Source organism: Echiichthys vipera (assembly GCF_963691815.1).
Source record: "Echiichthys vipera genome assembly, chromosome: 15".
NCBI lineage: Eukaryota > Metazoa > Chordata > Actinopteri > Perciformes > Trachinidae > Echiichthys > Echiichthys vipera.
In genome coordinates this window covers 11,776,589-11,796,876 of record NC_139840.1, presented here as the reverse complement: position 1 = coordinate 11,796,876, position 20,288 = coordinate 11,776,589, and the positions used below count along the sequence as shown (strand labels likewise).

The following is a 20,288-nucleotide window of genomic DNA, read 5'->3' as shown; positions in this document are numbered from 1 at the left end:
GCTGACCCCCTTGCTCCGTCAGACACACACACACACACACACACACACACACACACACACACACACACACACACACACACACACACACACACACACACACACACACACACACACACACACACACACACACACACACACACACACACACACAGACAGTATCACAAAAGATCAGCTGTCATGTGGCTTTTGTGTTTAACCGCAGGCCTGAGGCTCTTTCTTTTGCTGCCAGGCCTTTGTGAGAGCCACGCAGCCAGCATGAGTAGGGCGCCATTGTACAGGCAGCTGGAAGGGGAAGGTATATCTGCATGATAAAGACAAGCTGTTCTTTCTGCTTTTTAGGGGAAGAGAGTGAACATAGAGGTCAGCTTTAGAGGAGGGGGGCATTCTCCAGGGGTTGTTGCAGGCGCAGCTACACACGCGTCTCAAATCAAAAGCATCTTCCTCATTGGTGGAGACTGGCCTCGTCTTTTTACAAAAGAGGCCAATCGAGTTTCTCGGTTGCATAACAGATTTGTCCTTTGTTATTTTAATAGGCTAATAGGAAAGTGGATGACATCTGCTTCTAGATTCAGTAAATCATGGATTCGACCCCCCATCTTGACTGTTTTACTTGGCTTTCTTTCTTATTAAGACAGTGATCAAATACAACTACAAAGGTACTGCACATAAGGGTATGCTCCAAATGCAGCATGCAAGGCCAACTCCTTTTCCTGTTTAGTAATGTCTGCCTTGTGCTCAAAGCATCGTAAGATTAAAAGTGTCTTGCTGGCTGCCTACAGTAGGGTTGAGTTGAGTTATTCATTTGTTGGGACTTGTTGTACTCAAGACGTGTTCCATCACTGCCTCACGATAATCTCTGCCCTCTAACTCTGCCACATTGGCTGCGCACCTGAGTCATCACAAATTTTATAGGATGCCTTCTCTCTGTAACAATGGAATACTCCACTGTCCTGCTTTACCCTTAGGTCAGTGATATTTTTGGTGTGGGTAAAGTCTCTATCTAATTTCTCATGATCATTGTGCCCTTCCTCTAATGGAATTACCCTGGTTTATTATATAACCCCTTCCCTCTTTTCTCTCTCAGTCGGATCTGAAATGTGTCCAGGATGCCAAAGGAGGCTCTTTTTACAGAGACCACTGTCCCGTTTTAGGTAAGTAAGCCTTCAATATATGTCCGCCGTCATTATTGCACCAATTCTCTCACCTAACGTTCTGGTGCAGTGAATTCAAGGGCATTAGGGGAATTTCACTTGTAGTGAATTCGGTTTGGCCACTAGATGGCAGCACCACATAATAGCCTGGCTGGCAAAGCTAGCTACAGGCTCAGGACATGCAGTGAAAGTATTCCAAGAATTCCAGGAATTAATTGTCTCTCTGGATTCAACACTGCAGCAGTCCCACAATAGGTTTCATAGATCATTATTCATAGATAGCAGCACTTTTGATGTCCAGTGCTTGTAGTTATGCTTTACCAGTGTTCTGTTGTTACAAATCTTCTACCAAATATGTGCTTAAAAGGTTTTGAAAAGCACACTTTCCTTTTCACAGATTTCTCACCACCACTTTTACCTGGTTAAATAAATGATATTGATTGAATTGATCACAATGTATTTCTCTAAAATGTTACTATTCCTATTTTCTCTCTATTCCTGTTTTAAGAAGACTAATACTTTTTTGATTCACTTTTAGTAATACAAATGTTATTATTAAAAGGCCTAACTTTACCTTCATCTCCCAGGTGAGCAGAATGGCAACAGAAATCCTGGTGGTCTCCAGATTGGAGACCTGGTCAACATCGACTTAGACCTAGAGATTGTTCAGTCCCTTCAACATGGCCACGGTGGGTGGACTGATGGCATGTTTGAGACGCTCACCACCACCGGCACAGTATGTGGCATCGATGAAGATCATGATATTGTCGTTCAGTACCCCAGTGGGAACAGGTAAGTCCCTAGATGGACTGACTCAGATTAATTGGCCGCCAGTGATTAGAACCAATGATACTGCGATTTATCACAATAGTTCCCCATGAATTGAGTTTTATACAGTATCACCCATTTCACCTCAGCTCAGTCAAAAGCCACCAAACACTTACACGTACATCTTCACTACAAGATAGAATTATAGTTCATAACACTTAAGAGAAGAGACTCTTTAGAAATGAGTGGTCAATTTGTAGTAAACTATAATTAAAAAGTGGATTTTTTAAAGCCACTTTAATGGTAATTTTCAGTCTACCTCTAGTTTTCATAAAAATGATAAATCTCGTAACTGTCTGACATTAATCATTTAAACAAGGGTTTTTTCTTCCTTTTCTCATTTTTTTTATCAATTAAATCATAACTTGAAAATCCCTAAATATTCTGTTCAGAATCTATAGCTGGTTAGGTATCAAAATTTATGAATGAATGAGTGAATTAGTCCGAGTTGTTGCATGGGTTGAATGCATTAATTTCTGTATCCTCAGATGGACATTCAACCCAGCCGTGCTGACAAAGGCCAATGTAGTGCGCAGCGGTGAAGTAGCTGCTGGGGCAGAAGGAGGCAGTTCTCAGTTCCTAGTGGGAGATCTGGTCCAGATTTGCTATGACATCGACCGCATCAAGCTGCTACAAAGAGGCCATGGAGAGTGGGCTGAGGCGATGCTACCTGTAAGAATCTGAAACATCTTCTCACTCATTTGTGCACATTAAACCACCCTCACAAGGGGCTGTCTTTATTTAAATATCATTTGAAATTTTAATCCAAACATACACATATAAAATGTTCATGATTGATTTTCACAGGATAATTCAAAATGTGTCAGTGTAAATTTGTTAAATATATCTTGGTAGTACAGCGTCTCGCAAAACAAAACTATCCACTGTTGTTGTAAAGTTGTTTGAGTAACAGACAGTGTTGGGACTAACGTGTTACAGTCACTCTGTTCCTTTTATCAGTAACTAGCACTGTTACTGACATTTTTTTGTTACTGCAAGGCTAGTTAAGTTGTTATTCTCGCTGCCATGCGTTCCGCCGTGTGTGTTACAATGTCCACAGTTCTTTCTATTGGACCCATGAGCCTCTGTGTCTATGCTGAACTCCAGCTCATTAACCTCTGTAAGGGCGCACTCACATTGACCTTCCATACCGGGCCAAAACAGGTTTTATGGGTAAAGCCTAGTTCGTTTGACCAGTGTGAGTGCAACCGCTCCGCGCCTAGCTGCAGCCAGCTGGCCGTCCATGGCCCGTTTGAGAGAGGTGGGCTTTTGTAAAGCGTGTTTGCACATGCATGAGCACGAGCGTGCGCACATGTACGAGCACGAGGCCTACAGTGGCTCTGACGTCATTTTATGTGCGCCTGTTCGGACATAGAAAAAAAAAAAAGACGGACCATGCACGGACATTTAACAACAACAACAACAACAATGGCGGCGAAGGTTCACGTTGGTGTGATGCGGAGGTGGAGTGTTTACTGCAGATTTGGTCGGATGAAAATATTCAAAAACAGTCGGACAAGACGCACAAAAACTCAGAGGTCTATGGAAAGATTTGTAAACAAAGCGACGCATCGCGATGACGTCAATCAATGCGTGTGACGTGTTACGGCGTGATGAAGTATGGACAGGCAAAAAGCATTTGCGCGAGGTCCAGGCAGTGTGAGTACAAACGGGTTGGCCAGCAGGGGGGGGCAAGTACCCTAAAGCCCGGGGAACGGTACGGGCGGACAGCCTGAGTGTGCCCTAAGTGAAATAAAACCGTTTTGAGTATGAAGCCAGTACTTTATCAATATACCTGTTTAACAAGCATAAGAATAGTGATAATTCAATTTGCCCTGTCCACAGTCATTGACCTCGCTGTATTTTACACAAGTACAGCGCGCTACTCTGCAAATAATGAATTGTTACAAGCTAAAACTAAAGCTGTTTCTCTGTATGTAGTTTAACTGTTTGCCACATATCTTAAAATTGGGCACATTCTTGTAAACTGCTGAGATGGATAAGCCCATCCTCCCTCTTTACGTGGTATCTACCCAAGGCTAATTAATATGCATGCCAGTGATGTCATCGGACTGAGATGTGTACCCGAAGACAGGAGGAAGTACTGACTCTGACTAATGTCTGTGTTCTTCATTCTTTATAAACTTGATTTTCATGGAAGGATTATGATTTTTTTTCTTGACATTTTAGTTTGTTTTCTAGTAACATATAAGTGAGCTATATAGTAACTTTGCTGTTGTAAGCTGCTCTGAAGACAGCATGTAGTTATATTAAGGCTAAAATATAAATACATTTTAATACTCTTCTTAATTTATTCTTATAATTGATCTTATATTTTAGATAATATTTTAAAAAGCAGTTATTTAGTAATGAAAAAAATAACTAATATGAGTATTGATAAAGAATTAAACCAATGAGAAGTATCTATAAGAGTAGTAGCATTGATAAAGTTCTGATGATAGCCTATCCATCTCTACACAATGAACGCAAAATCCTGGCTGAGACAAGAACAAAAGCAGGCCTACGAGTAACACTGTAATGCTTTTGGTGACAACGTCATCAAATCTAAATTACACCCCAGTGGATAGTTTCATTGAAACCTGACAAGAAATATCAGTGTTATTTTTGGTGCTTAAAAATATGAGATTTGAGTACATCATAAGTACAAAATCTGCTGCTATAAAATGGGCTCAATTCACTTCTGCTATTCCCCTCACACACAGCTGTGCCAGTCTATCATCAAAATGTTGCACTTTTACAGAGACACGATTCCTCCCCTCATATCATGTTGTCAATTTTGTTGTTTCTTTTTTTTGGTCCAAACATAACTTTATTCTTTTCTTATTATGAAGTTTGTCCATTGCTGCATAGCATGCCTTAGGTTATGTAACGCCAGTCTACTCCACTATGCCACTTGTCCCTGCCAAACTGGTCCTCCCAGCAGCTAATGAGCCTTAAAACCCTGAGATGGGTTGTAGCTTTGATCACTAACCACGTCTGTTTGTCACCCACTGCTGCTTCTACTGCAGCAGTCCCAATTATTGATGGCATCCTTCAGGACAGCCCCAGACCCCGCTCGACAGGCTCAAAGTGCCTCTTTCTCATAGAGCCAAGATCGAGATGATATGATTCAAAATAGGAAGGCATTTTGCGGTGTCCTCTCTGTATTGCCTGTATAGATAAAGAATAGAATAGCTAGTAAAATGGTTTCTTTCTCTAATATCTATCTTCTTTCTCGCACAAATAAACGTCCTCTAAATAATGTCGACATGAATCTGTAATATTTTGTTTTTTTTCTGTCAGGTTATATTTTTGCAAAAAGCTTTGTTTCTGCTCCAACTACAACAATTGCTTTTTTGATCTGGTATTTTCTCCTCTTTATCCTTTCCCCCACCCTCTCAATATTTTCTCTTTCTAACAATCTCTCCATCTTTCCTCTGCCATTTATAGGCTCTGTTACACAAAGCATAGCCCAAAGACAACAGCCTTCAAAATACTAATGAGTTTGTCGCAACATTTACTAACAGACCCTTGGCAAGGTGGGCCGTGTGCAGCAGATCTACTCTGACAGTGACCTGAAGGTCGAGGTTTGTGGAACTTCTTGGACGTACAATCCCGCCGCTGTTACAAAGATTGCCCCCTCTGGTTCTGCTGTCAGCAACGCCTCTGGAGGTACGTATGAACATGCACTACTGACCGAGAGTGTCATCTTTGTCCTCACTGCTGCTGATTCTCTGACACCTACACACAGTCACTTTCTGCATTTTACCCCCTGTATGGCCAGAGCGTCTGTCTCAGTTGCTGAAGAAACTATTTGAGACACAAGAGTCCGGAGACATCAATGAGGAGCTGGTCAAGGCAGCTGCCAATGGAGACCTGGCCAAGGTGGAGGACATCCTTAAGAGACCTGATGTGGACGTAAGTGCTCAAAATATTTTCGTGAAGGGTTTTTGATGACCACCAATTCATTTTCACATAGAATGTTTACAAAAGGTCTGAGTACATTCATAATTTCAGCTGGAATATCACTAGCTGTGCTCTGCTGTACTCTGCTCTACTCTGCTCTCAGTATATTGAGGAGGCTGAGAGTCTCCCAGGAAAGAGCTCTGAGATCCTCCCACTCCTCTCTCAATCTGAAAAGCATTAAGGCTGGGCCCAGAGGAGGCACCAAGGAGCATTGTTGTGCACCACAGCACAGAACTGATTCACTCTAGAAATCAAGCTAAGATCTACAAACCCCATATGGTTGCAGAGTTTGTTCTGTCAGGCTACAGGCCAGGGAAAACACCCGTTTGCCACAGGACAGAAGCCTGCGCTCTGTAAGGGTTTTGAGAACTGGTTACGTCAATACTGCAATACTGTCCTCACTCAGAGAGCAAGAGCGAGTGAATGAGTGTGAGTCATTGGTGAAGGCTGGCCAGATGCCCTACTGCCTTTCAGTGGAATTATTTGCTTAAGCTGAGCACACTGAGCTTGGCCAAGTGATCCGCCTGCCAGGACAAGAGACGTCTCGAGACTCCCAAAGGAGTCCACATTAATATTTATGCTCTGAGTTTTTGCAGTGCTGCAGTTGGTGATGAAACATGCCTACGCAGCCGTGCATGCACATCAATACATACAAACGCTTAAACGCACACTAACCAATCTCTTAGCCCCTCAGGTTAACAGATAACTCAGTAGATGCACCTCTCAATATGAGACATGACATTTGATTTGTTGACAGGTGAACGGGCAGTGTGCTGGACACACTGCTATGCAGGCAGCCAGTCAGAACGGTCACGTGGATGTCCTGAAGCTCCTGCTTAAACACAGCGTGGACTTGGAAGCTGAGGTTGGTATAATTAAGTAAATTTATCCTCTTTGTATAATTAAATACATTTCTCCAGTCTCATCCATATTCCTATCACATAGGCATCACAGGCACACATCTTAGCCCACACAGTGCATTTCACTACGTAGGAAAAAAAATCTGCTCACACAGTCATTATGCGGGTGTGTCACTATACTCAGGACAAAGACGGAGACCGGGCAGTGCACCACGCAGCCTTTGGTGATGAGGGCTCGGTCATTGAGGTACTGCAGAGGGGCGGTGCTGACTTGAATGCCAGGAACAAGCGAAGGCAGACTCCATTGCACATAGCTGTTAACAAGGGCCACCTGCAGGTGGTCAAAACCCTGCTGGACTTTGGCTGTCACCCCAGCCTTCAGGTATCTATCACTATAACTTATCTACATATTGGGTTTGAATCACAAATTAATTTCAATCCCAGATCATATTATGAGAGTAGTAAGTAAAGCAAGGTTTCTCTTAAAGGATTCGGAGGGGGACACACCCTTACACGATGCCATAAGCAAGAAGAGAGATGACATGCTGTCCGTGCTGCTGGAGGCTGGTGCTGATGTCACCATCACCAACAATAACGGCTTCAATGCCTTGCATCATGCTGCCCTGCGAGGAAACCCCAGGTATGAGACACTGTCCTGCTCTCCTGCTAGCTGTCACACCTATTTGATGTTAATGAGTGACCAGGGCACGTTTAAGTGGAATCTGTGGATATCAGTATCCTTAGGTACGTAGGATCTCAATAAATGGCTGCCAAATGTTTTCAGTTGGTTGGACACAGGTATGCTGAATCCTCAAATTCCTATATTTAATGCCTTTTATATTTCTTATGTCCACACAGGGATTCTTTCTTGACTGATTTAGCATTGATGCACACGTGTCCTTATTTGGAATTTAGAGGGTTCACAGTGAATTAAAAAGTATCGAACTTAAAAACATGAGAAATCAGATTGGTGGTACCCAGAGGTTTGGATAATGTGTGGGCAGACTGGAGTACTAAATAATAGCTTGACTGATGAATAATTTGGTACTGAAGAGTCAGTACAACTGAAACATTTTTAACTTAAAAAAGACTTTTCTGAGCATTATTATGATCAAACCTTGGATAGAAAAACAAATTGAAAAATATTAGTCAAGACTACAACCACTAGACTTTATGTTTTGCTTCTTTGCAGCCAGACGACAGGCTATGGCAGAATCGCTAATCTGTTACTAATCCGTTACTTAATCATCCTCGGTTGGAATGAAAGATATGGGGTCACCACCTACAGGTCAAAACTAGGAGACAGACTAGGACAAATGCAGAATTCTGATTACAGAAGTGATTCCTTTCGAGGCTTCAGAAGTCTGTAAAAGCTTTGCACTTCAGAATATATGTTTATTCCATAAATTGTTGTATACGTTCTGAAGATCAGTTTTCATTCATGGATTATTATGGCATAGTTGAATGTGTTTAAAGGAATATATGAAAAACCTATGATTCAAAGTTACGGATTCATTTTTAATTAAAAAAAATTCAGTGTCTCCCAAACCTAATATATAATGCACTACTGCAGTCTTGTGTATCCAAAAGTCTAATATGGTAGTAAATCTAAAAATAAATCAACCACTTTATGTAGATATTTGAAAGTCTTCCACAGATTCCACTTTGATTTAAAAGTAGTTTAAAGTCATTAAATCTAGAATCAGTTTAATTCCACCACTTTTGTGATTACATTATATCCTATTATAACATTTACTTTGGGATCTCAATTTAGTTTGACATTGATTGAGGTTTGAAAAAGGCCTATAGGCTTCATCCATCTCCCCAACAGATGGTATGGTCTCAAATTGACATTAGACTACCTTTGAGGCCTTGAAAGCATCTGTCTTACATTGACTTTTTTATTAGTGTAGTTAATAGCCCTTGAAGTTCATTTGTTGTTTCTTTTTACTGTTATGCTGGTCCGTCACCGTGTGTTGTGAGCAGAGGCTGGCCTGAAGCGGCTGGACCTTGCAGCAGCAGCAGCAGCAGTTCGCCTTGTCCTTGGCCATAGCTATTTTTGGCTGTAGGAGGCTACTGCTTCACTCTTTGGGTGCTTTATTCTTGTCTCTCAACCATGAGCATATTAAAGATGGCTCAGTGAGATGGCTGTGCGTATCAGGTTGATCATCCAGGATCTCTTAAATTGATGGGCACTGGCGTTACAGGGTTATTGTTATAGACTGGAGCGATTTCTAGAAGAGTTAACAGCTGCTTCCCTTGCTTCTCTTGTGTGTGTGTATGTGTATGGTTGCGCATGAGTGTGGTTATCGCTTGCTAAATGTCATCCCCCTTCACTGGCATTCATTCTTTTGACATGAGGACAAATGGAATTGAGGGCAGAGGGCTGTGGAGCACCTGTCACCTGCCAAAAGCCTGACCAGACCCAGCCCTCCACCTCTGTCACACTACAGCACAGATTGTCTAAAGCCAGTGCTTGTTTCGTGTGTGGTGCACTGACCAATTGATTTGCAGATTGACTTGGACAAAAAGAATAACTATTATAATACAAAACATTGCTTATCAAAGCTTAAATCAGTTGTTAGTGGTTTAATATCCATTGCATTTTATTGTCAAATAGATTTAAGTAACATACAGATTTTGGGGTTAGTCCTTATTTTAATAAGCAAATTATCAAAATTCTAGTTGTAATAACAATCATTTAGGACAAAAACAATTACATAACATCTTTAAAGAAAATACAGAAAACATCAAAAAAGGTATCAACCAGATGGAAATTAGATATAAAATTAAAGAAAAAGTATGAACAGTAACAAAAGTGCAGAAAGGTATACAGAGTTAAAGTAAAAGTAAGTTTATTGTGATGTGTTTTTCTTATTTTTCTCTATTTTGTAAAAGATGCAGATCTAGCTTGCCTGAATCCCTTTCAGCAGGTTGTTCCAGAGTTGATGATCCTTGAAATTCTACGATTAAATCTAATTATATAGTTAAGGATCTATCGGATTAATCCACGTTAAATCTTTTTGAAATTATAACCAATAAATGACAAAAATATCTAAAAATCACACACATCACACAACGTAGCCCATATGGTCGGCAGTCAGCCTGACTTTGTAGTCTGTGAGGGAAAACTCTTTACAAGGCTACATTGTCTTTTATTGCACAGCTTTTAAACTTTAATGAATGTTGGTAAACTATTTAGGGAAGGTCATTGACGGACACTGTGTAAACAACATTTAATATTATAAATATTAAAAGGCAATGCGTGTGTAATGTGTATGTAAACTGGGATTCAGAATAAGCTGAAAGCTAGTCTGCTGCAGCACGCAGGATTTAGAGGCAGAAGTGCTGAAATAAAGTATTTTTTGTATCAGGGCTCCTGTCCCCTTGCCTTCAAAGAAACAAAGATATATGTCGCCTTCTCCAGTCTGCCTATTTACTTTTATTTCACGCTCAAGCTCCTGCAATATCGTGGAGACAGTCCACAAGTCCTAAAGCCCTCGGAAATCTCTCCCTAGGTTCAAATGAAAGTACCTTGTCTGCTGTGTTTTTAGTGGAGACGTAGTTGTTTCGATTGAGCGCTTAGAGGAATTCCTACCATAGAATCATATTTCAAAAAAAGTGCCCTTGACGCCTGTCCTGAAGAAGTGCTTGGAGTTGGAAGTTGATCGGAAGCCGTTTGATGAAGGACATGATATGAAGCCCCTCTAGTTAATAATTGATGTTATTATTGCTTCCTGATAGCATGTCCCCTCTCCCTACTCTTGTTTAGATTGACCGAAGCAAAGAATCTCCTGGCATACATGGCTCTCAACAAAACTATTACAATATTACTCCTTTAAAACAGAAAGGGTGCTTACACACTGGTGTTTGTGTTTTGTAATTGGTGTGATGTGCCTGGGTGTTTTAAGAGGGTGGGTGGGTCTTCCAGCGGTGAAAAGAAGGAGGAAGAACCCTTTGTGTGATGAATTAATCTTCCAATCTGGAGTCCCAAACACAGAGACAAATCAAGTCTCCCAAAAGGGGTGCTGCAGAAATTAGGGAGTTTTACTATATTTCACCTTGGTTATTACTCACAAGCACACTACTACAGAGTGTAAAAGCATTTGCTAATAAATTATACCTAGTTGTTAAGTTTTTCAATTGCTACTAAATTGAAAGTGCTTTTATTACCAAATAGTAACATGTCGAACAAAAAAGGATTTTCTTGGACAGTCACATTGTTTTTTCTCCCCACTTGTGTGTTTACCGCAGCCCGAGCCTGCAAGGGGAGGCTGGGTCGTCTCCGTGTCTTTCCCTCAGGCTGCTAGAAGCCAGTAGCTGCTACAATACTGTAAACATTACGATTAATAGCCCATGACTCATAAAGAGCTCCAAACAAGCCCTGCAGCGGCGGTCTGTACCCTTTTACGTGTCACCTCCTTGTAATATTTCCCCTCCTCCCTCTCTCATATAAAGCTCAGCTTTCTTTTAATATGGCAACATACAGGCTAACCCCATATGGTAATCCAGGGCTGTGCCATCATTCACACTGTGCTCCAAAATGCAGCGTTTCCAATTTAATCTCACTACTAATGGGCAGCAGCATAAAAGTAGTGGTGTAACAGAGATCACGATTAGAAAGAAAATAGTGTTGTGGTCCCATGGAATAAAATCTGTGAAATAGCTCAAATGTTTGCATTTCTCAGAGTTGCTGCTTTATTCACATGTTCTTTATGGCTGCCATTGATTAAATCAGGAGTTTTTCCACCCTCTATCTTGCTCATTTCAGACTAGGCTAATCAAGTCAGACGACCGTAATTGAGTAAGCTCGTGCCTCCTACATTACCCAAATAGATTTCATGGTTATTGGTCCAATGGAGAACACTTTAGATATAAAAGAAATTGAGAATTCAGTGCAATTTACAATGAGTTAAAAATACATAATGTGCATATGCTATATCCACATCTTTAAAAATAATTTTGAGTAATGAGACAAATTACAGCTTTTTAGATCGATTTCAGATCAAACAATTCAGGATTGATTTGTGGTTATGTTATATAGTTTCTGAGTTTAAGAACAGGTCAGTTTGACATAGCATTAAGCATCAAATTAGAAGGACAAAAGAATAAAAGAGAGAAAAGAAAAGGAGAGTCCTCAGGAAACAGTGTGGAGGGAGTTTGGTTAGATCTGCCTGCCTGCTCTGCAGTAACAGTGAGTGAATGTGTGGGTCTCTAACTGTTTGCGAGCGGCTCCTGTGATTTTTATATGTTCAGCTCCTGTCCTCTAGAGCATCTGGCTCTCATCTTACCCCAAATAATAAACTTAACTTAACTTGTGCAGCATCACTGCAGGGGGCTTCAGGGGAAGGCAGCCTATAAGCTCAAATGTGCGTATTGTACAGTCTATGTTACGCTTTTTTAATTTCTTTCACTCTTCTCATTTCTTCTTCAGATCTCTTTATAATACCATTATATACCCATGCTGAGCTGCATAGGGTGGCTCCTTTATTTTTTTCTTTTGCCTACTCCCACCCAAAGTGTAATTGACTGTTAGCGTCAAGTGATAGTGAGTTTAGGAGGTGTCTTAGCGAGACAGCCATACAGACTTATGAGTGCTGTTCTGAAAAGGCACACGCTGCACATCTACCCCCTGCTATTTTTGAAACGGCCATTGATGGTGTGGTCAGAATATCAATCCTGTTGGAGGCAGAGAGGGAACACTCAGTCAGGAAAGTAGACCATACCAAAGTTTTGAAGCTATGACGGATTCTTTATTAGTCAAAAGTTGAACATGACAATTAATTAACACTTCAGATGTTGTTGGTAGAGGAAAGCCATCAAGGCAGCCATTTACAGCGATTGTGTTGAAGGCATCCCAGCAAAAGGATCTCCTGTAGTCATCAAAGCATAGCTACAGCTGGTTGAAGGGGACCAAATCCATTCAAGAGGTGATTTGGTTCCATTTTACCAGCTTTAGCAAAGCATTGTGGAGTCACTGTTTCAGAGACGGACCGGGAACTGCTGTGAAGGAAGTGAACTGTCTCAAAGGCTTTGCCACAGAGAGCCAGAGAAACATTAAGCATAGAAAGACCATGTTGCATTTAAACATCTTATAAAAACCTGAGATGTGGGTTTTCACACCATGTTCACCCACTAGTTGAAATGGACAATGCTCCCTCTCTCTCTCCTGCTTTTTCTCTTGCCTGTTCACCTTCACCCACTCTGTGTAACACAAATTTAGCACACTACACCCAATTTACCACCACACCAATAACACATACGTACAGTTGATCAACCTTACCTAACTTTCTCCTTTGACGCCTCTGAGGCAGTCTATTTATCCTCCACGCTATCTTTTTAAGTTATATGCTTGCCCCCTCCCAGAGAGAGAGAGAGAAAAATTGCTCCCTGAGAAAAGGATAATAATAATCTGTGGCAGTGCACTTGAGTCAAATGTCCCGGAGTCATGAAGCAATTACAGACTCTGACAGATGGGCCCTGCTGCAAGCATGCTGCCACTGCGGTCACCGAGACGGCCAACAGACAAATGCAGCGGCATAACCACATACACAAGCCTTCTCACTCATGCTCCTCCTGCAGCAATCTGGGGTGTCAAGTCACAACATTAATTAAAAAAAAAAAACAGTCATTTAAGTCCTACAGACTGATTTTTTTGTAGATGATACTATTTGAACAGTGACTGAGGGCAGATTATTTCATGTCTCTTTTAGGGCTCTACAATAGTACAGGTGTAACATGTTCTACTAAAAATCTATCCCTGCGCTAATACAAAAATAATCACAGTAGCACCCAAGTAAAGAACTATGATTATGTTTTGTGTGTGTGCCTAAAGCTTATGGTAGTTGTAGTCAATCACAAGCTCAGCAAACCATTCCTGCTATGAGAGCAACATCAAACATTTATCATATTTTAGTCATGTATAGTATAGCCCCCCCCCCCCCCCCCGTTTTAAACCTTACTGCTGCAGAATTATAAGTAGCTCGATCTTTGCATTAAGATAGTTAAGTGACAATTATTTGGCCTTCTTTGAGCTTTCATTATCATTTGTAATAAATGTTCCTTTGAAACTATTTTGGAAGCGAAATATGAAATATAGGTCAGCTGTAATAATTATTGACTTTTACTGCCAAGGCACATTTGAGGTTCTCAGAGTAGCCAACAACAGCTGAGCGATATACGGCACTACTTGTAGACCAGGGTGGAGGTCAATATAGGGCCAGCTTGATATGGCACACCAGAGGCAGGTCTATTTGTAACATACACATACACATTCATGCTTGCTCACTTACACACGCAGTCTCTCAGAGTCAGGTGGCCACGCTGCTCACCTCGTCTAAGGGCCATAACAGGGCAAAAGCAGGGGGGACGACAGGCACTGAGCATTTGATAATGTCAGCATCTGCTGTGTTTGTCACTCAGACAGCAGGTTGTTGCTATTGAGGGCCCAGGAAAAACATGCAGTGCAAGCCATGCACTCCTACACACCTTTGATGTCTTGACAGAAAAGAGAGCTTGACAGAATTTCAGACAGATGGGTCTAAATGGAGGAAAAAAATAAAAATTGAAGCCTAAAAATTTAGCTACATTCTGATGCTGTCCTGAAATGTAAGAAAAAGAAGAAAAAAAATTCTGAGCATGTCCTTTCTGTTAGAACTTTTGTTCTATTTTCATACATGAAATCCAGCTTAATCAGAGAGGGAAAAAAGAACACCAGAAAATGATTTATAGGCTACAAACTATTTTTTGTTTAGGACTCAAGTATTAACCATTGTCAGTAATTGACAATTGTAAATAATAATTGATTGTTATTGTTGATATCTGCTGTGTCATCTCAGCTTAGATATTTCTTTAATTTAAGGAATAAGTCAGCCCTACACTGAGCATGTAATCTGTTCTGTTCAACTTAGTTGTCCTAATAAATTTGCATGCGTGCACCTTTTCATTGCTCCACCGCAGGAGAACTTTTGTAGGCACTGATAGATCAGTCTGCTGTGCTTAACAACATCTTAATTAAGACAAAGAAATCAAATTTCATGAAGAAGCGATTTATATATGCATGTACTGCATGTGTTTTAGTTTTTCGGTTTCCTCCAAGGATTACTTTTAGCAGTGCAACATTGTAAATTTGTATTAAGTATTGTTAAGCTACTAATAATCTAATTTGTTGATCACACCTCAAAAAATTATGATAATGATTATGATAAAAGCCAAAATGCAGTGGAAGAAATGACCTTTAGTAGAGCAGTGCATCTACATTAAAGGGGTTTAAAGAGGGGGTAAATCTGTGCTAAAACTGGTACTGGGATTGTCTATGATCCAAGCACAAGCCAGAGGGTGCTAGATATGAATAGCTCGCCATGCAAACTACTCCCTACCTCCCCCCTCGCTTCATTTCTCTCTGTGTCTCTGTCCATATTCTGTTGCCTTTATTTGTTTGAAGCGGTCAACAATTGGAATCAGCTGACAGGCCAGAGTTGACTCTGATCCTGCATTGTCACTTTTTGATGGTCTAATCTGACCGCCATGCAGTCTAGCAAAGCATTTGGCAAGCATAGCAAACATGAACAATGAGAGCAGGAATCAGGGGAAGGGAGGGGAGCATGGGGCAGCAGGGTTGATGTGGGGTGGGGGTGCGGAGAAGGGCATCGGCATAAAGGGAGAGCAGTCATAGTTAAACACACAAGATTGTTAACACGGAAGCCATATGATACAGCAGTAGGATAGAGCCAGCTTGTGGCAGCAGCAGCAGCAATCTCATTCCCTCTTCATTCTGCCTCTTCAGCAACTATTTCCTTCTCTTTCAGTTGCTTGTAAAGCAACAATGACAGCGTTTTGGTCCTGTTCACCTTGCTTTCTTTTCTCCTTAAAGCCATGTGGGAGCACTGGAAAAGATTATGGATTAATGGTCAGGAGCAGCATACCACTCACTGCTCGGTGAAGTAGTTCTAAGTTGCAGCTGGCTGAATTTCAAGGCTGTAATGCAGTAAAATCGCCCAATAATGAAAGGAGGCCCTGTTTATATGGAGATGTCACAAGGCGACTGTTTGCCTGTAGTTGTCATAGGTGGCTAAAGTAGTGCGCTAAACTCACTGGTGACAAAGCAAGCTCAAAACATGATTGCTAGAATTTTATGCTAACATAATTGTCCAATGAATGTTGGCATATCTTGGATGAGCGTTTTTTATTGGCCAAGTCAGCCAGTTTTAGAAAGCAGTAAGTTCCCTACAGCGAATATTGCTGCAGTGAGACTGCCTAGAGACAGTATAGCTAATGTATGAGCCTTACCACTCACATTCATACTCTCTCTTTTCCTCTCTCTTTCTCTATAATTTCCCTGCTATTTTCTCTCACACCATGATCACAGTCATATAAAAATCTGCAAAGTACAAACATATCCTCAGACACTGCTGTCCAACATCATTCCCGGAACGAGGACTCGCACCTCACCAAGAATACATACTTCTTTACATTCCATAGCTATCATATGTTCATATGGGTACATAAAGAAGTATGTACACCAAGGAGGTAATCTTATGTATGAAATGTTCTCACCTTTCTCCAAGGTCAGGAAGTTGTGAGCAGAACAGTTCTCCTCACCGTTCTCTCTCCCAAGTATGGTAGTCTGCACTGTAAGGTGACTTTGAGTGTAAATTCAGTTCAACACTCAAGGCTTTCCTTTGGTTGCCATGTAAGGCTGAACAGCCAGTCCCCCCCCGCCCCCGAACATAACCAAAGTTTTTCAGTCCATACCATATCGACTGTCCTGGTGACCCCTGCTGTCCTCCAGACAACTGTCAGTAACCCTTTTTTACTGCAGTTAGAATGTGGTCTTTTTCTCTTTCCAGGAAAAATGTTGAGGAGGTAGATTAAGGGGCTGGACAAAATCAGGAGCAAAGATGGGAAGAGTTTTCTCCTTGATAGAAAGTCCATGGTGTGAGGTGCCTCTGTATACACCTTGACTTGTATGATAATCATCTGCTCTGGACCGTGTGTCCTGGGTGCAACTATAAGCTGACACACTAAACATTTCCACTTCTCTCCTCCCACTCCTCTCTCTGTCTGCCACCCCTTACTGCCATGTTATTCGCCTATTTCACCCCCACTTTCTATATCCTCTCTCTGTGCCTACCTCTCACTTTTACCAATATGTAGCTCTTGCCCCCCATCTCTCTTGTGTCAGCAACGTCCCCAGTGACTAGCTGGAGCGCTTGCTGATGTTTGAAAACGAGGGTGGATCCAAGTGGAACAGGAAGCTATTGTGAGCAGGATTTGGGCTTTAGGCACAGAGGCAGGCCAATAGGTCACATGAAGGCTCTAATGCCCACTCAGCACTTGTGGATTGGTCCTGGCTATACCTTCTCGCTCTCTCTCGCTCTCTCTCTCTCTCTCTCTCTCTCTCTCTCTCTCTCTCTCTCTCTCTCTCTCTCTCTCTCTCTCTCTCTCCCTCCTCTCCCCACCTTGTTCTTTCCCTTCCCACTGTTTTTATGGTCATCCTCTCTCACTTCCCTCTTTCTCTGATCAAACCTCACCCGTCAGTGTTTACAGAGGAACCTGATGTTTCACCGCTGAGGGGGTTGAACAGATCAATAACCATTTGCATGGTGGCGAGAATTGTTCAGCAAGCCTCTAATGAATCTTTGCCCCAGACCACCACATTCCACAAGTCGACACTGCCTCCAACCACACTTAGCTAGCTAGCAGGCTGGGTGATGAGGCAATGGGTGTAAAGTAAAAAAATGGATTCAAGGGACTAGCTTAGGTTTGAGTTTGGAGACTTGGTGGCAGAGGGTTTTGCAATAGCAATGAGGGGAGGTTGAACTGGAGGTGACAGTTGGTGGGTGAGCCTGGTCCTAAAAGGTGTGACGTCCTGTTTAGGAAATGTCACAGCCACCCGAGAGGGTGAGCAAATAGGAGGGGGGGTCGAAATTCCTTCCTACACACAGCAGGATGAAGGTTGGAGGAACGTGAACCAGTGGTTGTTGTCTGTTCTGCTTTGGGCAATAGCACTGCAGTATTGTGTGCCCTGCCCTAGCCTATAGCAATCTGTTAAACAGAAAGAGAGAGAGAGAGAGAGAGAGGGTTACTACCACAAGTGCTCTGGGTTCAGCCGTTGACACACATCTACTCAGCCAACCATTGCGGCCCGATATCCCCTCCCGCCCATCCTCCCCCTCCACATCTGTGTTAATACACTTCTCACAGCTGTGTGCTGTCAATCCGCTTTCCCCCTGTTCAGCACTCCCGACCTGCCCGCTGTTCATTATTCTGATGCTTCGTCATTCCTCTGGCCGTCACATTCCTTCCTTTCGCCCCAATCAGCCAACCTTGAACTTAAAAGTGTGACGTGTCCTCAAACTTACCTCCCATCAATTAAGAATGGCAGTGACCTCCCCCGCCCCTCAGTTAAATTGAAATGTGGTCTGCTAAGACCACCAAAAATGTATTTAAAAAAAGACCCAAAAAAATCATGTTAAAAGTCCCGGTAATTATAGTATCCTTAGTGATGGTGACAAAAAAATCTTGCAAGGTGTCGGACGCAGAGGGCAAACTGTGCACAAGGGAATGTCTCTCCACACCAGTGCAGGTCTGAGTTAACAAGTCCGTCATTAGATAGCGGCAGGGCTGCAACCATGAAGTCTAATGAGCCAAAGAGCTCTGCTGCTGCAGCATGTCCGGCCAGTGCAGGAACACAAGAGGGAGAGAGAAAGAGAGAGAGAGAGTGCAAGCAAGGGGGGGGGGACAGTGGAGAGTGCAAAAAAAGGCTAAAATCCATGTGGACCATAGCAACTCCCCAGCCTCCCTTTTCCCTTTTCTCCTCCTCCTGCCTCCTCTTCCTCTCCATACTTTTTTGGTTTTATAAAGCCTTTATTTTTTTCCTTCTTTTAAGACAAGAGGAACAAGAAAAGAGGGCAAAAAAAGCCCAAAGGTGGTCTCTGGTTAAGTTCTGTCCCAGTGCTGCTGCTGCAGAACAGTGCATTCCACTCCCCCTTTCGACTACGCGGTTCACAGGCAAGCCATGCGGTTAATAACTGATTGCGTCCGAGAGTAGAGAGAGGGAAGAGACAGGACGGGAGACGTCAAGGCCTGTCAGGCGTAAACTCCGTCGAAAAGCGAAGGAAGAGCATATATTACCTGTCAGATCAGTTTCTTATCTGAGCTGCTCCTCCTCTCTTCCCCTCCTCTCCTCCTTTTCCCGTAGTGAAGAGAGCCTTAATGACCTAGAGAGCGCTCCAGCTGCTGCAGCCATCGTGTGTGCCGGGTGCATGCCTGACTCGCTGAATCAGCTTCTGTGATTGGGGGGAGGAGGGGTGGTGGCAGGCGGGTTGAGTGCCAGAGTCAGGGATGGGAGGAGGGGGAAAGGAGAGAAAGCGGGCATACACATATACATGCACACATGCACACATTCCCATACAAACACAAGTCATACCTTTAGAAGAGGAAGACGTAGAGCTGACATGAAAAGCTGCCATTTAGAAAAAAGAGGGTAGGCAGAGAGAGAAGAGGGGGAGAAGGAGTGGTGAAAAAATCTGCCAGCACTCTCCTCTCCATCATGTGCATTCTGAGGGAGAGAGCTGGGAGGATGCCCTGGTGGGTGGAGGTGGCAGAAAGTGTACCACACTGTCCTCGCACCCTGCCTTTTTCTTATTCCTAGAGACCCACATAGCCCCAGAGCCTTATCCTGCTCCTAGAATGTGCTTTTATTATTCAGTGGAACTTGTACAGCAGCTTAGAAGAGGGAGTTTACTGAATGTTTGAGAGCAGAATAGTGATGGAGGTGTCTGTGCCTCTGCGGTAGAAGACAGCTGTACTTTTAATAGTCCCCTGCGATCCATGCAAATTTGATTATTATTGTAAGGGACTAGAGACGGAGGATATCCCAATATCTTTTTGGTATTTTTGGTGTTTAATTTTTTTTTTTCTCGCTCGCTGAATCTTCAATAGGCAGCTTATGCATTCTTGATGGTGCATCTCCAGGGTTACCTTTTTTGCCAGGAAAAGATTAAAGTGAAGAGGCTGCTGCAGTTTGGAGGGGCAGAGAGCACAGGAAGAACACAGTGGCAGCAAATCCGGGACACAAGGTCAACCAGCCAAGGGTTTCCTACCCCACAGTGAGGAGGGCTAAGCTGAGCCGTTAGCACTTTGTGGGAAGCCAAGCATTTGAAGCATGCCTCGGCCCCTGTCGCGGGCTGCTCCTGTGTCTTGTCTCACCACCTCCCTGACCATATTTAGTCAAGCAGTGCAAAAAATAGTTCCCACTCAACTCTGCTCCTCTCCTTGCCTCACCCCCTCTCTCTTCCATATCCCCCCAGCAACTGTTTGCTACAGGCTCCGGGAAGCCTCCCTCCCTATCGATTCAACTGGCTGGAAGAAGAGAGGCGCGTTAGGCAGCTAGCCCCTGCTACCATTTGCTGCGCTATTTTTAGTAGCTCCAAATAAAGTGGTCTCTCGTGCTTCCACTTGTATATTCTTGTGTCCCCCC

The 20,288-nt window shown here is 42.7% G+C and overlaps 1 protein-coding gene across 2 annotated transcripts in view; it reads left to right on the top strand.

Moving 5' to 3' along the window:
- mib1 (MIB E3 ubiquitin protein ligase 1) overlaps positions 1 to 20,288 on the top strand; it is a 54,876-nt gene that overhangs the window by 9,565 nt on the left and 25,023 nt on the right. For both annotated transcript variants that reach the window (XM_083927947.1, XM_083927946.1), the window contains exons 5-12: positions 1,085 to 1,151; positions 1,739 to 1,943; positions 2,468 to 2,651; positions 5,507 to 5,651; positions 5,764 to 5,897; positions 6,703 to 6,810; positions 6,990 to 7,187; positions 7,294 to 7,445. In XM_083927947.1, the coding sequence (XP_083784073.1) occupies positions 1,085 to 1,151; positions 1,739 to 1,943; positions 2,468 to 2,651; positions 5,507 to 5,651; positions 5,764 to 5,897; positions 6,703 to 6,810; positions 6,990 to 7,187; positions 7,294 to 7,445 (1,193 nt within the window). The remainder of the gene's footprint in view (positions 1 to 1,084; positions 1,152 to 1,738; positions 1,944 to 2,467; positions 2,652 to 5,506; positions 5,652 to 5,763; positions 5,898 to 6,702; positions 6,811 to 6,989; positions 7,188 to 7,293; positions 7,446 to 20,288) is intronic.